General features: G+C 33.6%; 1 protein-coding gene across 1 annotated transcript in view; it reads left to right on the forward strand.

The window, feature by feature from the left end:
* ZYG11B (zyg-11 family member B, cell cycle regulator) overlaps window positions 1–15,338 on the forward strand; it is a 64,263-nt gene that overhangs the window by 33,991 nt on the left and 14,934 nt on the right. Inside the window, 9 exon segments of the mRNA XM_006919206.3 lie at window positions 1–38; window positions 952–1,016; window positions 4,055–4,154; window positions 4,379–4,429; window positions 6,682–6,843; window positions 6,979–7,026; window positions 13,581–13,778; window positions 13,908–13,960; window positions 14,983–15,080. Coding sequence (XP_006919268.1) covers window positions 1–38; window positions 952–1,016; window positions 4,055–4,154; window positions 4,379–4,429; window positions 6,682–6,843; window positions 6,979–7,026; window positions 13,581–13,778; window positions 13,908–13,960; window positions 14,983–15,080 — 813 coding nt within the window.

Consider the following 15,338-nt stretch of genomic DNA (forward strand, 5'->3'; position numbering starts at 1 on the left):
TGCTCAAAGCCATGGAACATTTTCCTAATCACCAACAGGTAAGCGTGTGGGAATCTCCATTCAAATATCCTTTTAGTGTCTCCCACTCATCTCCTACGTCCATAGTTCAATTTAGTAGACCAAGGCTAGAAATTCAGATGCTTTTGGAGCTGACTATAAAGTAATAAATTTGTGATATAACTGAGTGTAGGACAACACAGAAGTAGGAAACTAAACCATGCATATTTCCTGCCTAAAAAGTATGTAAATCCAAATGTTGAGAGAAATAGTGTAAGCCATATAAAACTCATCTTCAACCTACACCTTGAGTCTGTGATAATTTCAGCAACAGGCATAGAGCATCTGTTCTGGGCCAGGCACTATCAAGCCTGGGATACAGAAATGAATAAGACATGGATATTCTATTTCTAGGAGTAGACCACATAACCTATCCTATCCTCCATGTAAAAACTAAAAATATTGCTTGAATGATATTTTTAACTCTTAAAATTTAGCAGTGAGTTGACAAGTTAGTAAATACTCAGAGTTCCAAAACCAGCTAAGAATGGCAACCCAGATTGGTGAGTGGATCATTAAACCCATCTTCCCTCATTGGGGGCCACTGCCAAACTAGATGAACTTTAGGCTTTGTTTTTCATAGCCTCTGGAAGATAGGTGGACAGAAGACAAAGTAGGACCCACCCAAAGTCTACCAGAACAGAGGGTGGTTAGCTGGAATTACCCAATTTATTATCCTATTTCCTATTTAATGGAAAAGACAAATTATGTGCAAGTAAACTTATCTAAATCCCATGGAAATCAGTCTTTCACTAGTAGGTGGGCAGAATAAAGGTTATAAGAAAAAAAGTGGTATTTCATCAGTTGTCTTCCTTTTTTTATAGAGGCAGCCCTGGATGCAAAATAACAAAGCAATATTTTATTTAGGATTTTTTTTCTCTCTTTGTTTTTTAGTTACAGAAGAATTGCCTCCTTTCACTTTGTAGTGACCGGATCCTTCAAGATGTTCCATTTAACAGGCAAGTAATTGTCCTAGAACTTAAAATGAGACAAAAGAGAATTTTAGAAATCTGCCTTGAGTCATTTCTTATCAGTATATTTCTTTTGTACAATTAATAAAGTAGATGAGATTGTCTGTTGCCTTATAGAATGTTAAATTTACTTTCTCTAATTTAGTGCTTTGACATTCATGATAGCAGATTGGTCCCAAAGTTAGTAAGTGGTGGAGGTGATATTTGAATCCAGCTTGACTCCAAAGTTATGATGTTCTTAATGACTTGACTGCATTGCCTCACATGACAAAATAATTTATTATCATCATTAACATTAGGTAGAACTAGAATTCAAACCCCAATATCCAAAGAACATCAGAATCTGTGCTTTTAACTACCAGACTGTATCACGTCATAATTGTGGGCAAGTTCAAAGACTGATGAGCAGTTCACTTTGCAGTAAGCATAGCGTAGGCAGGAAAAAAGAAGATTTGAAAAAAGAAGTATGGGCCAGTTGCTAAATACTGTGAGTACAGGAGTGATGTCATACCTAAGTCCTCAGACAGATTTATTTATTACCAATGTATAGGCACAAATTGAAGGGAAAGCAGTGGAGGGAAGGCACATTAGAAATCTGGAAGAATTCTGGTTTATCTAAAGAAAACAGCACTAATTTAAAAAGATATATGCCCCCCTATGTTCATTGTAGTGTTACTAGTAATAGCCCAAATATGGACGCAACCTAAATGTTCATCAATAGATGAATGGATAAAGGAGATGTGGTGTGTGTGTATGTGTGTAATGTACATATACACACAATGGAATATTATTCAGTAATAAAAAAGAATGAAATCTTGCGATTTGTGACATCGATGGACCTAGAATGTATTTTGCTAAGTGAAATAAGTCAGAGACAAATTACCATATAATCTCACTTATATGTGGAACCTAAAAAAGCCAAAATAATGAATAAACAAAACAAAATAGAAACAGATCCATAGATATAGACAACAAGCTGATGGTTACCAAAGGGAAGGGGTGTAGGGTGGGAATTAAGAAACAATTTATTTTTAATGTTGGTGGACTGATTCTATCAAGGCCTACCTAACTTTTCGCGTTTGCAGCTTACCTTTCCCCATAGCTGATGTCCCACCGGTTTACTTAATCCTCAAGGCTCAGCCCTATGACGTTCCCTATCACCAATCCTGACTGTAGTAAAGCATGAGGTATTTAAGGAGTCCTAGATAGCTCAATGCCTTCTGACAAGGGAGTACAACATAATCTATAAAGTAGTTTGCCCCCCAAAAATCAAAAATAAATCTGATTAAATTTCTAAATCAAAGTATCAATTTATAGGAAATACAGATGGTAGAAGAACATGTTGGACAAAGAATCCAATTTCTTCATCAAATAAATTGCAAGCGGGTGGGAAGGGGAGGAAAGGGATATAAACAAAACCTGTAGATTAAAAGGCACTTAAAAGACATATCAATCTACCTCAATGATGTGTGGGCAAAAAAAAAAAGAAAAAAAATTTCAGTAATGGGCTTGATCAGAGATGGCCTTGAATAGAAGAGAAGTAACTAAATTTGAAGGAAGTTGGAGAGGAGTCATTTACATCAATATAATCATTCAGCCAACATGTATTAAACACTATGTGTATAAAGCACTGTATTGGATTCTTGGCATAAAGACTAAATAAGGATACAGTCCATTCCCTAAAGGAACTCACATGCCAATGGAAGATTCAGGTGAGTCTAAAGATAACCACAGCTCTCTGAGAGAGTTACACACAATTGCCAAGGAGTAATGAGAGGGCAATAACAAACTTGTCAAGGAAAGTTTCTCATAGGAAGTGATATTTGAGCTGAGTCTTGAAAGATGAAATTATGGGTAAGATAATAAGATAATCAGATATATTTCTTGGTGTCATCCTTGACTTTTTTCCTTGTCTCACACCCCACATTCAATCCTTAGGCAATTCCAGGTCTAATCTTCAAAATATATACGAAATTTGACCATTTGTCTTCACTTTAATTTCTACCACTTAGATTAGACTAAAAATGATCTCTCCTGAATTATTGTGGTTGCCTCTGAACTGCTCTCCTTCTGTCCTTGACCTCCTGAAGTTTATTCTAAATACAGCTGATAGAATAAAACTATTAAAAATATAAGTCAGTTCATGTCATATCTCTGCTCAGAATCCTTTCATGGCTTTCCACCTGATACAGAGTAAGAGCCAATTCTTTACTAAGACTCTATGATCTCGCTCTCCTGTTATCTCTGACCTCATTTCTTAGTACTGCTCTTTCCTTTGTTCTCTGCTCTAGCCTCACTGATCTCCATGCTATTTCTCAAAACCTTCAGGCACACTCTCACTTCAGGGTCCTTGTGTTTCCTGTTCTCTCTGCCTGGAATGCTTTTTCCTTAGATACCCACATGGCTAACACTTTACTTTGTCAGAAGTTTCAGTTAGGCCTTCCCTAGCCACCTTACATAAAATTCCAACATTTCATATCTTCTCTTTCATTGCTTTATTTTTTTCTCTTTAGCATATGTCAGTACCTAATCATGCCAGATATTTAACTTATTTATCTGATTTATTGTATATTTTCCCTACTAGAGTATAAGCCCTATGAGAGTAGAGATATTTTTATTATGCTCACTATCTCTAGCACCAAGAACTATATCTGGCACACAGCAGAGGCTTATAAATATTTTTAAACAAATGAGTTCCTGTTGTGCTAGGTACTGTGAGGAACCTAGAAAGTACTTAAATTATTATTACAGTTTAGAAATCACTACAGAATAGAAATATAGAATAGAAATACGTTTTAATTCTAGAAGATGAATGCCAAATAGTTTTGATTCTTGTTCTTTACAAAGTATTATCATAGTTAATAGTGAGATACTGTCTCTGGAACACTAAACATAACTGTTATTCTCTGTCAATTAAGAGGAACGTTCCCTTTCCTTCTTACCTACCTAAATTCTAGCATCACTTCTCACCTGAAACTGTGCCTGGGCCTCCGGATTAATTCATGGAACGCTTTGTGTGTCCTCAGGTTTGAAGCAGCCAAACTTGTCATGCAGTGGCTCTGCAACCATGAGGATCAAAACATGCAAAGGATGGCAGTTGCTATTATTTCCATCCTGGCTGCCAAGGTACCTGAACGCTTTGTTTCCTGTTACAGATACTGTTTTCTCCAAAATTTATGTGCCATAATGTTAGTAAGCCTCTCTGCCAGCCTGCTTATTCAATCTGTATTCAATAGTGCAGATTTCTAGGTTGATCAGAGATTTTAGTCTGACCTTTGGAGTCTGTTACAGTGAATGATGTTAAACTCACACTGAGTTCTTGGATATTTACTTTGTCTACTTGCTTGCAGCTTTCTACAGAACAGACTGCACAGCTGGGTGCTGAGCTCTTCATTGTCAGGGTAAGTCTGTTATCTCTTCTATACAGATCACTAGACAATATTCAGTTTCATTGTGTATCTTCTGATGTTTTATATTACAAAAAATTATTTTTGTTACTTCCAAGTGAGTGTATTTATTTCTTTTCATAGAGGCAGCTTTACTCCTTAACAGAGATGGAAAGAGCCCTGAACTCGGAGTCAGATGACCTAGGATCTAACTTGTAAACTCACTTCATGAATTTAAACAAACCACATATACTATTGGGGCCTACATAGGCCTTACCATCCTATCTAGTTGTAAAATTCTGTGATTTTGTTAAATTTATGAAGAAAATATAAAGACTCTATTATAGGCATAAGATTGTGCTAGATGCTTTGGGAAAGAAGAAAATTTAAGTAGCTGATATGTGCTTTTGCTTACTTACACTCAGTTGGAGAAATAATATAGTGAACAATGGAGAGTTAAAAAAGCTTAAAAGAGAGTAAATATGAATAGTGTCTTAGGGAGGACTGAAGGCAAAAAGTCCACTTAGGGGCTTCCTGTTACAATCCTGACATGAGGTGTTTAAATAATATTAGCAGATGGAAAAGTCAAGTGAGAGACTCCCTTTTACTATGACTTACAAATTATGTATATAATGAGAATGTAAGTCATTCGTTTGATAAATATGTCTGCAATATTCATCAGGTACTTATCACATTTCTAGATGTTAGGGAGTCACACTGAATTATATCTATAATTCCTACCCTTAAGAAATTCACAATATAGCAGAGAAAATAGCTACATAGACATAGTTGTAAAATAATCTAATAAGTATAATAGTAGAGATATGAATGAAAAAAGTAATGTAAAGAGAAGAGAAGGCTGTGGTGGTATAATGGAAAGAGTAGGAACTCTTAAATTGACATATCTGAGTGTATTCCTAATTCTGTAACTAGCAGTGTAATTTGAGGCAAGTCACATAAATTTTCTTAAAGGTTACAAAAAATACTTTATGTGGTTGTTATGAAGACTAAATGAAAAGGAAAAAAATTAATTGAAGGAATATATGCTAAGTGCCTAGCATAAAATATAATATGTATTAGATGAGTAGAGGAGGCAGGTTTTATTTATTTTTACTATTTTCAGTGATGACATTTTAGTTATAAATATGGCTTTTTATTGCTGTATGTGTATTTCAGTAATTTTGGCTGGAGATATATTCAAAGATTTTAAGGAAATACTTCACTCATATATTTTGGAGGAAAGTTAGACTTAAGTTAAGCAGGAATTATTAGTAGTAGTGGTAATGATGATGCTAGCTTGCTATTTTTTTTGAGGGATGGGCTCTTAATTATCACCTGCAATTTACAGATGAAAAAACAAACAAATTAAATAGACGGCAGAGATTATATTTAAGCTCAGGCAGCCAGATTCTAGCGCTAGATTCTTAGCCACTATGCTATTAAGTTAATTTTTGTTGTTTCTTAAAACTTTTTTCCTCAGTTGTATGTAACTTTAAGTAATAGCGTTCATTATTGTTTACTTGTATCTGTTTTAGCAAAGCTTCCTTTTACCCCCAGAAGTATAATCTAAAAATGGAAATATGGATACCTTATGTAGATCTTAAAACATTTATCTTTCAAACTTTAAATTTCTTAGGTTAAAGCTATGATAGAAATAATTTACAAGTTCAAAGCGATTTTCTTATTTAATTAAATCAAATCCAATATAAACTTTAATTCTCTTACTATTGTTATTTTGTTTGGCCTTTCTTTTTTTCTTAAGGAAAAGTTGGAGTTAGGTCTTCGAGTTCTTACTTTCTCTTACTAAGTTGACTATGATCAAATTACTTAATATTTCTAAGGCTCAATTTCCTCTATTGAAAAATGGAGATAGCAGTACTACAATTTGGGATATAATTTGCCAATACTTAATGTTTGTTTCATTTCTCGCTTTTCCCCTTCCACTCTTTTAATCCCAGGATCTGAAATGAGTATATGTTGTGACCAATTGGGTAAAATAGTTGGTCCTAAGCTTTAATCATTTTGCTTTTTATTTTATTTATCAGTGATTAGATTATAAGTATGATCAGAATAATGTAGAAGTATTTATGAAGGTCCTATACTTTTTCGTTGTTGAAGGAAAAGTCTTATTTGAGAGGCTGTTGTACTTATAAAGTCTTTATAGGAAATGTTTTAAGCCATGAGAGTAATCTTCATAGACTTGTGGTTATTACCACTAATTGTAATAATTCAATAATGAGAAATTAATTCCATTTTCCTTCTTTCAGCAACTTCTTCAGATAGTGAAGCAGAAAACCAATCAAAATTCAGTGGACACTACTTTGAAGTTTACTTTGAGTGCACTTTGGAACCTCACAGATGAATCTCCAACCACTTGCAGACACTTTATTGAAAACCAAGGGTTAGAACTCTTCATGAGGGTTCTAGAGGTTAGAATGGGAATTTACCTGTAATTTTGACATTTATTGATTGCTTGACTTAAGCATTTATTTATTTATTTATTTATTTACTATATTTGGTTCTTTAGGAAGTTATACTTTTCTGTTTTTTTTTTTTTTTTACAGTCCTTCCCAACTGAATCATCCATTCAACAGAAAGTTCTAGGACTTTTGGTAAGATATAAGCATTTCCTGCTAAATTTAAAGCTATAATTATTTTCTGACTGAAGTAACACATTGAAGTTGCTACTCTATTTGTAAACACTTAATGACATTAGAAAAATATCTACAATATAATTAAGTTAAAAAAGTAAGGTACAAAATTACATATACATAATAAGATTTTCAGCACATTAAAATGTAAATTACATACTTTATATTTTTTGGTATAGTACAAAGCTTCACTGTGATCATGTTTTACTTTTATAATCAGAGAAAAAAAGATTTCATTAAAAAATGTCACTACCTACAAGTGTTCTTAGATGCTGTGTTTGTTAATTAATAATTACTATAAAAGACTGCTTAACAAATCAGATATTCTGCAGATATATTGGATAGAGGTTAAAGCGAGCTCTCTAAGATTTTTGAGACAAAGATGAAGGATCAGATATTTTATGGACCAAAGATGAAGGATCAGATGTTTTAATCACTGCAATAGGCAAAATGCCCACATGGTAAAAGCCATTTTAGAGCAGACTTCTGTTCTTGAGGAATTAGATGATAGGAGGCATAGGTTAGTGAGTTTAAAAAAATGTAGATTTGTGCCTGTTTTCCATATGGAAGACTGAGATACTGAGCAATGAGAGATGGATTTTTGGGAAAGCGGAGGGCTAGCATTTAAGGAAGGCTTATCAATTATAACTTTAGATATAAAAAGTAGAAAATGTAAAACCACCTAAATGCCCAGTAATAGGGAAGTATTAAATAAATTACATTGGATTATTAGATATAGAAGTTGGCTCAAGTCACTACAAGAGGAAAAGGGGATCTCATAGGGCCTTAAAAATGCTTTTTAAAATTTTTTCCAAAAGAACATGTGTACTGTAACTAGTGAAATAGTACAAAAATATATTTTAAAAGTTTAAGACTTTATCCCCATCCTTCCATCATTTTCATTTCCATGAGGCAATTAATATAACCTGATGTGCTTCCTTACATCTTTCTTCATTACTTTGTGATTAAATTTTTTTTAATAATATATGTTTAGATATTAGTTATAATTTAATTTTTTGTGATCAGAGGACCAACTTTGTTTGATTTGATTTTTTTTTTAATTTATTGAGGCTTGTATATGGCCCAGAACATGTCTGTCCTGGTAAATGTTCTACGTGCACTTGAGAAAAATGGGTATTCTGCTGTTGTTATATATATGTGTTCTATAAAGGTCACTCAGATCTATTTGGTTGATATTATTCAACTGTACCATTTCCTTTCTGATTTTCTGCCTACTTGTTCTAGCAGTTATTGACAGGGGTTTCAAAATCTTCAACTATAATTGTAGATTTGTCTGTTCTTACATTTCTATCAACTTTTGCTTATGTATTTTGAAGCTCGGTTATTAGGTTCATACACATCGTTATGCTCTCTTGATTAATTGACCCCTTTGTCATGTGAAATGACCTTCATCCCTAGTAATATTCTTTACTTTGAAATTTCCTTTGTCTCATATTAATATAGCCATTTCAGCTTTCTTTTGACTAAGGTTAACATGGTTTATCTTTTTCCATCTTTTTACTTTTAACCTATATTTGTCTTTATATTTAAAGTGTGTTTCTTTATACTTTGCATCCTACTTTTTATCTAGTCTGAGAATCTCTGCTTTTTATTTGGACCATTTACATTTAATGTGATAATTGATATGGTTAGATTTGGTTCATAACCTTGGTATTTGTTCTCTGTTTGTCCCATCTGTTCTTTGTTTTTTATTCTTTCTCTGTCTTCTTTTAGTTTGAGTATTTTTTATGATTTCATTTGATCTCCTTTCTTTATTCTGGTTTATTAGCTATTACTCTTTGCTTTGTTACATTAATGATTGCTTTTGGGTTTATAGTATACATAGACTATGTATAAGTTATATTATAGTAAACTTAATAAATAGTAAACTTCCATTTCTGCTGTTCTTTCTTTTATGCTATTGTCATGCATTTTATTTTTACATATGTTATAAAACAGGGGTCCCAACCCCTGAGCTGCGGACCGGTATTGGTCTGTGGCCTCTTAGTAACCGGGCCGCACAGCAGGAGGTGAGTGGCGGGTGAGTGAGCAAAGTTCCATCTGTATTTGCAGCCGCTCCCCAGCGCTAGCATCAGCACCTCAGCTCAACTTCAGATCATCAGGCATTAGATTTTCATAGGAGCACTGGTCCCTGGTGCCAGAAAGGTTGGGGACCACTGTTATAAAACACACAAACATTGTTATGTCAACTATCTTTTCATTTAAGCAGTTTTTAAGACATGTTTATCCAAATAGTTACTATTTCTGATGCTTTTCTTTTAATTATTCTTAAAATATTCTTTCCTTTATAGATTCACATTTCCATTTGTATCATTTTCTCTGCCTAAAAGACATGCTTTAATATTTCCTATAGTGTCGGACTGCTGCTGCTGAATTCTCCTACTTTTCTATGTCTGCAAACATCTTTATTTAACCTTTGTCTTTAAAAGAAGTTTTGCCAGGTATACAATGCTAGGTTGACAGTACATTAAAGATGTTGATTAGCTTTTTTCTGACTTTCATCTTTCCAATGAGAAATTTGATGTCATTGTTATCTTTATTCCTCTGTACATGATTTTTTCCTCTGGCTACTTTTAAGATTTAAGATTAACCACATTTGCATAATTTAATTATGATATGTCTTGATGTGATTTACTTCATGTTTCCTGTATTTGAGATTCATTGAGCTTCTTGGATCTGTAGGTTTATAATTTTCATCAAGTTGGAAAAGGTTTTGGCCATTATTTCTTCAAAAAAATTTTTTTGCACTCTCCTCCTGCCCCGAACCCATTGGAATCTTTTGGAGACTACAGTTTCTCATGTATTAAGCTGCTTGAAATTATCCCACAGCTCATTGGTGCTCTTTTAATTTTCTTTGTTTTTTTTTTTCTATGTTTCAATTTGGATAGTTCCCATTGCTATGCTTTCTAGCTAATTCAGTAATCGATCCTTTCGCAATGTCTCATCTGCTGTTAATCCCATCCAGTGCATTTTTCATCTTAGACGTTGTCATTTTATTTTCTAGAAGTTCAATTTGGGTCTTTTCTTTTTTTTTTATATCTTCCATGTTTCTACTTAACTTTTTGAACATATATTTGTAATAACTGTTTTACTGTTCTCTGCTAGTTTTAACATCTGTGTCAATTTTAAGTGATTGAAAATTCTCCTTATTTTGAGTTGTGTTTCCTGCCACTTTGTATGTCTGGTAGTTTTTGATTGAATGCCAGACATTATGAATTTTACATTTTTAGGTGCTAGATATTTTTTTTCCTATAAAATGTTCTTGAACTTTGTTCTTGGATATAACTAACTTACTTTTAAATAGTTTGATCGTTTTGGATCTTGCTTTTATAATTTACTAAGAGGGTTTAGAATAGTGCTCACACTAGGGCTAATTATTCTGTACTACTGAGACAAGATCTTCCTGAGTACTCTACCCAATGCCCATGAATTAAGAGTTTTTCCAGACTGAATGGTGAGAGTAAGCAGTATTCCTGGCCCTGTGTGAGTGCTAGGAACTTTTCTCTAATTTTTTTGATGGTTCTTTTTCTGCTCTCAAATAAGTTTCCTCACAGTCGTGCTCTGATCAACACTCTGCTGAACAGAGTGGTACTTTCTGCAGCTTTCTGGATCCGCTTTATGTGCAGTTCTCTTCTCTCTAATATTCTGTCCTATGAGTTGTCTTGGTCTCCCAGGACTCTCAGCTCTATCTCTTCCACTATAGAAATCCACTGGGCTCTGCTTCAGTTCTATATCCCTGTGCCACAGCCTGGAAACTCCCTCAAGGCAGTTATCTCACCTCGTTTGTTTTCCATCTCTAAAGGTCACTGTCTGAACATACGATAAATATAAGAAAGCATAAAAAAATAAATAAAAGTCACTGTCCTTTATTACCTAATGTCTAGTATCTTGAAAACTTTTTGTTTTTGTGTCTTTTTAATTGTTTCAGACAGGGAGTGAACAGTCTATTAACAATGAAATGGTTCCTAAGAAATGGAATCAATGTAATAGAATTATGATTTCATAATAGATCAAATGAAGTTTTAAGAATGAGGATTCATTGAAATAAACTCATGACATGGTCAGTTAATCTATGACAAAGGAGGCAAGAATATACAGTTTATTCAATAAATGATGTTGGGAAAACTTGACAAATACATCCAAATAAATGAAACGAGGCCACCTTCTTACACCACATATAAGAATAAACTCAAAATGGATTAAAGACTTAAATGTAAGATCCAAAACCATAAAACTCCTAGAAGAAAATATAAGCAATAAAACTCCTCAGGCAAGAGAAACAAAAGAAAAAATAAACAAATGGGACTATATCAAACTAAAAAAGTTTTGCATAGCAAATGAAACCATCAACAAAATGAAAAAACACCCTACTGATTGGGAGAAGACATTTGCCAATGATATATCTGATAAGGAATTAATATCCAAAATTTATAAAGAACTCATACAACTTAACACCAAAAAAAAAAAAAAAAAAATCCAATGAAAAATGGGCAGAAGACCTGAATAGACATTTCACAAAAGAAGGCATACAGATGGCCAATAGACAAATGACAGGATGCCCAAAATCACTAATCATCAGAGAAATGCAGTTTAAAACCACAATGAGATATCACCTCATACCTGTCAGAATAGCTATTGTCGACAAATCAACAAACAAGTGTTGGCGAGGATGTGGAAAAAGCAAACCCTCATGCATTGTTGATGGGACTGCAAATTGGTACAACCACTATGAAATAGAATATAGAAGTTCCTTAAAAAATTAAAAATAGAACTATTTTATGACCTAGCAATTCCACTTCTGGGTATTTATCCGAAGAAATCCAAAACACTAATTCGAAAAGATAAATGCACCCCTGTGTTCATGGAAGCATTATTTACAATAGCCAAGATATGGAAGCAACCTAAATTCCTATGAACAGACAATTAAATGAAGAAGAAGAGTAATATTACTTGGCTATAAAAAAAATAAAATAAAATCTGACTATTTGTGACAACATGGATGGATATGTAGAATATTATTTTAAGTGAAATAAGTCAAAGACAAATATTGTATGATCTCATTATATGTGGACTCTAAAGAACAAAACAAATGAACATACAAAATAGAACTGACTCATAGATACAAAGAACAAACTGATAGTTATTGGATAGGAGGAGAGTTGGGATGTTGGTTGAAAAAGGTAAAGGGATTAAGAAGTACAAATTGGTAGTTACAAAGCAGTCATGGGGATGTAAAGTACAGCATAGGGAATATAGTCGATAGTATTATAATAATTATGTATGGTGCCAGGTGGGTGCTAGACTGATCATGGGGATGATCAGTCCCCATGATCAGTTATATAAATGTCTAGTCACTATGCTGTACACTGGAAACTAATATAAAATAATATTGAATGTATAATTGAAGAAAAAGATTAATTAAAAATTTTTTTTAATTAAAAAGAATGAGGATTCATCTTTAGAGTAATGAGATAAATTGGATCATAGATCCTTTGGGAGAACATCAATTATATAAATTGGAAACCCCTCAATTGTTTCTCATGTGAACAGAATTCTTCCTTATGTACTGCCAAGGAAAGCCACCACACCTCAAGTCAAGTTGAAACACCTACGTTCTGTAGGCCAACAGGCAAACTTTGGCAATCAGTGGAGATTTAAGGCTATGACATTTTTAAGACACACAGTCACTATATTGCTCAACAAATGGATTCTTTATGTCTTTATCTTACTTGGGCTCTTCACATTATTCAGAACTGCTAATCTTTTCATCTTTTTGATACATTCACCCCTCTGCTTTCTAGATACCAAATTTTCCTGGTGTTCCTCCTACTTCTCTTGCTGTTATTGCTCAGCTTGGAGTTTCTCCAGACCACACAACTAATATAATTTGAATCATAAGGGCAGGTGCCTAGTTATAAATTACAAGGAAAGACTTCTCCTTTTAGGCCAGAGGCCATATTACAATAGGTTTATTTCTCAAGTATCTATGTCAGTCCACTCTTTTATTGAGATGTAACACTTTGAAAGTCCTTATCTTTATGTGAAGTCTTAGTTCCAATTTTTAGCCCTTACCTTGTGCCCTAGCATGGCTATTAAAACCCAGTTCTCTGTCCCTACATGTCAGTGATGGCCTGTTACTGCTCCAGTTTGGTTCTGTTTGCTTTTTATCCCAGCAAATAATGTTACAAATTTAAAGATTTTTAGCTATTTTTCACCCAGCATTTCTAGATATTATATATCAGGAAATTTTTAGGTTATGTATTTTACCATTTTGCCTGAAAAATGGATGGATATGTAGAATATTATTTATTTATGATTGTTTAGGAAAGAGAAAAAAATCACCCATAATCTCACTGCTAACGTGGCAAGTCTTCACTTGTTGTCTATATGCAGATACATGTTTAAATCATTGCAATCTCTATTGTTTCTTAGAATACAAAGGGTCATTTACTACACATATTACTTTAATTTTTATATCTTCTCTTTCTTTCCAGAACAATATAGCTGAAGTACAAGAATTGCATTCTGAATTAATGTGGAAGGATTTTATAGACCACATCAGTAGCCTCCTACACAGTGTTGAAGTGGAAGTCAGTTACTTTGCAGAAGGAATTATTGCCCATTTAATATCTAGAGGTGAACAAGCTTGGACTTTGAGCCGTAGCCAGAGGAATTCTCTTCTGGATGATCTGGTAGGGTCATTTGGTGTTTTCTAGAAGCATAGAAACAACATTGATAGTGGTTAAACTGTCAGAGCCTAATGCATAATGCAGTGCTAAATAAGGATTTTAATCCTTTCTTGTGTGTCTTGTGTCTTGCAGCATTCAGCTATTTTGAAATGGCCAACTCCAGAGTGTGAGATGGTAGCATACAGGTAATTAACAAGATAATTAATATTAAGTCAGTAACCTATCCATTTGGCTTGTCTAGAGGTCATTCCTACTGGATGTATAATTTTTTCTTCAGGCATCTATCTTCCTTACTGGCTTTGAGTAAGACATGGTACCTGAACACAAGAACCTTACAGCCTAGTAAGGGGAGCCAAATGTGATCAGCTATAACTCACTATTATGATAATTTTGTGCATAGAATACTATGAAATTAAAGATGAAGTTACTTAAATCTGCACTGGAAAATGTGAAAAAGCTTCCAGAGGAAAGTGAAGCTGAGTTTTGAGAGATAATTAAGTAGGGGCAGAAGATTTTAGGAATAGGAAACAGTATATTAATGCAAGGAGGTCTAAAGCAGGATGACACTTTGAAAGAACTAGAAGCAGCACCAGATTAGTTTGGGAAACAATTTGTAATAATTTATTAAAGTGCATAGTGGATGCCTAACTCTTTTTATAACCATTAAGGTGACTTGATAGTTAAGTTACTAATTAACTGAAGTATTCCGGATTGCTGCATAAATAATATTATTACAAATTATTTTTGTTGTATACTTCATAAATGTTGATGCCGCCAACAGTTTTGAGTTCCCCAATTTATATTCTACCCATTTTTATGCAAAAGACCAATAGAAATAGAAAGGCTAATTCTAGACCTCCTTCATGGTGTTCTATCAGTTAGTTACCAACTAACTTCTCCTTTTCTAAGTTTTCCAACCAAAGTATGCTATTCTTCAAATATTTATCTTCAATACCAAAAAAGTACTTTTGGAAAAAATATTTTTCTGTGTTAGTACCTTATCTGGTCACCTTCCATCTTCTTTGCCAAGACTTGTCAGAATATGATCCTTACTCAAATGGCTAAGACAAAGGAAAGGTATACTATAGCTCATTTATATTAGTTTAAGAATAGTTGAATGAAATTTCTAGAATGAAAAGCTCAGGAATTATTGCTTTAGAAAATGACACTAAGATAGGATGTAACTTATTTTCTTTTGAACTTTTAGGTCCTTTAATCCATTTTTCCCATTACTTGGCTGTTTCACAACACCAGGAGTCCAGCTATGGGCTGTTTGGGCCATGCAACATGTCTGCAGTAAGAATCGTATGTACCAAAAAGAAACTATGTTTTTCTTTTCCAAGAGAAATTTTCCTTACATAGGAAAGCCATTTCTGAATCGTGTATTGAATTGATTTTTAAGGACACTGACTTAAAAAAAAATACAGTGTAAGAGAATCTTAGGTTATAAACTAAATTTATGCTTTCGGAATGAGCTTGGTGAAAGTAGATACTGAATGACAATGTTGAAGGAGATTTACACTGTTCTAACCTTATGGGATCTAAAGATGAGCCTACAGTGAG

Source organism: Pteropus alecto, unplaced genomic scaffold, assembly GCF_000325575.1.
Source record: "Pteropus alecto unplaced genomic scaffold, ASM32557v1 scaffold25, whole genome shotgun sequence".
NCBI classification, from domain to species: Eukaryota; Metazoa; Chordata; class Mammalia; order Chiroptera; family Pteropodidae; genus Pteropus; species Pteropus alecto.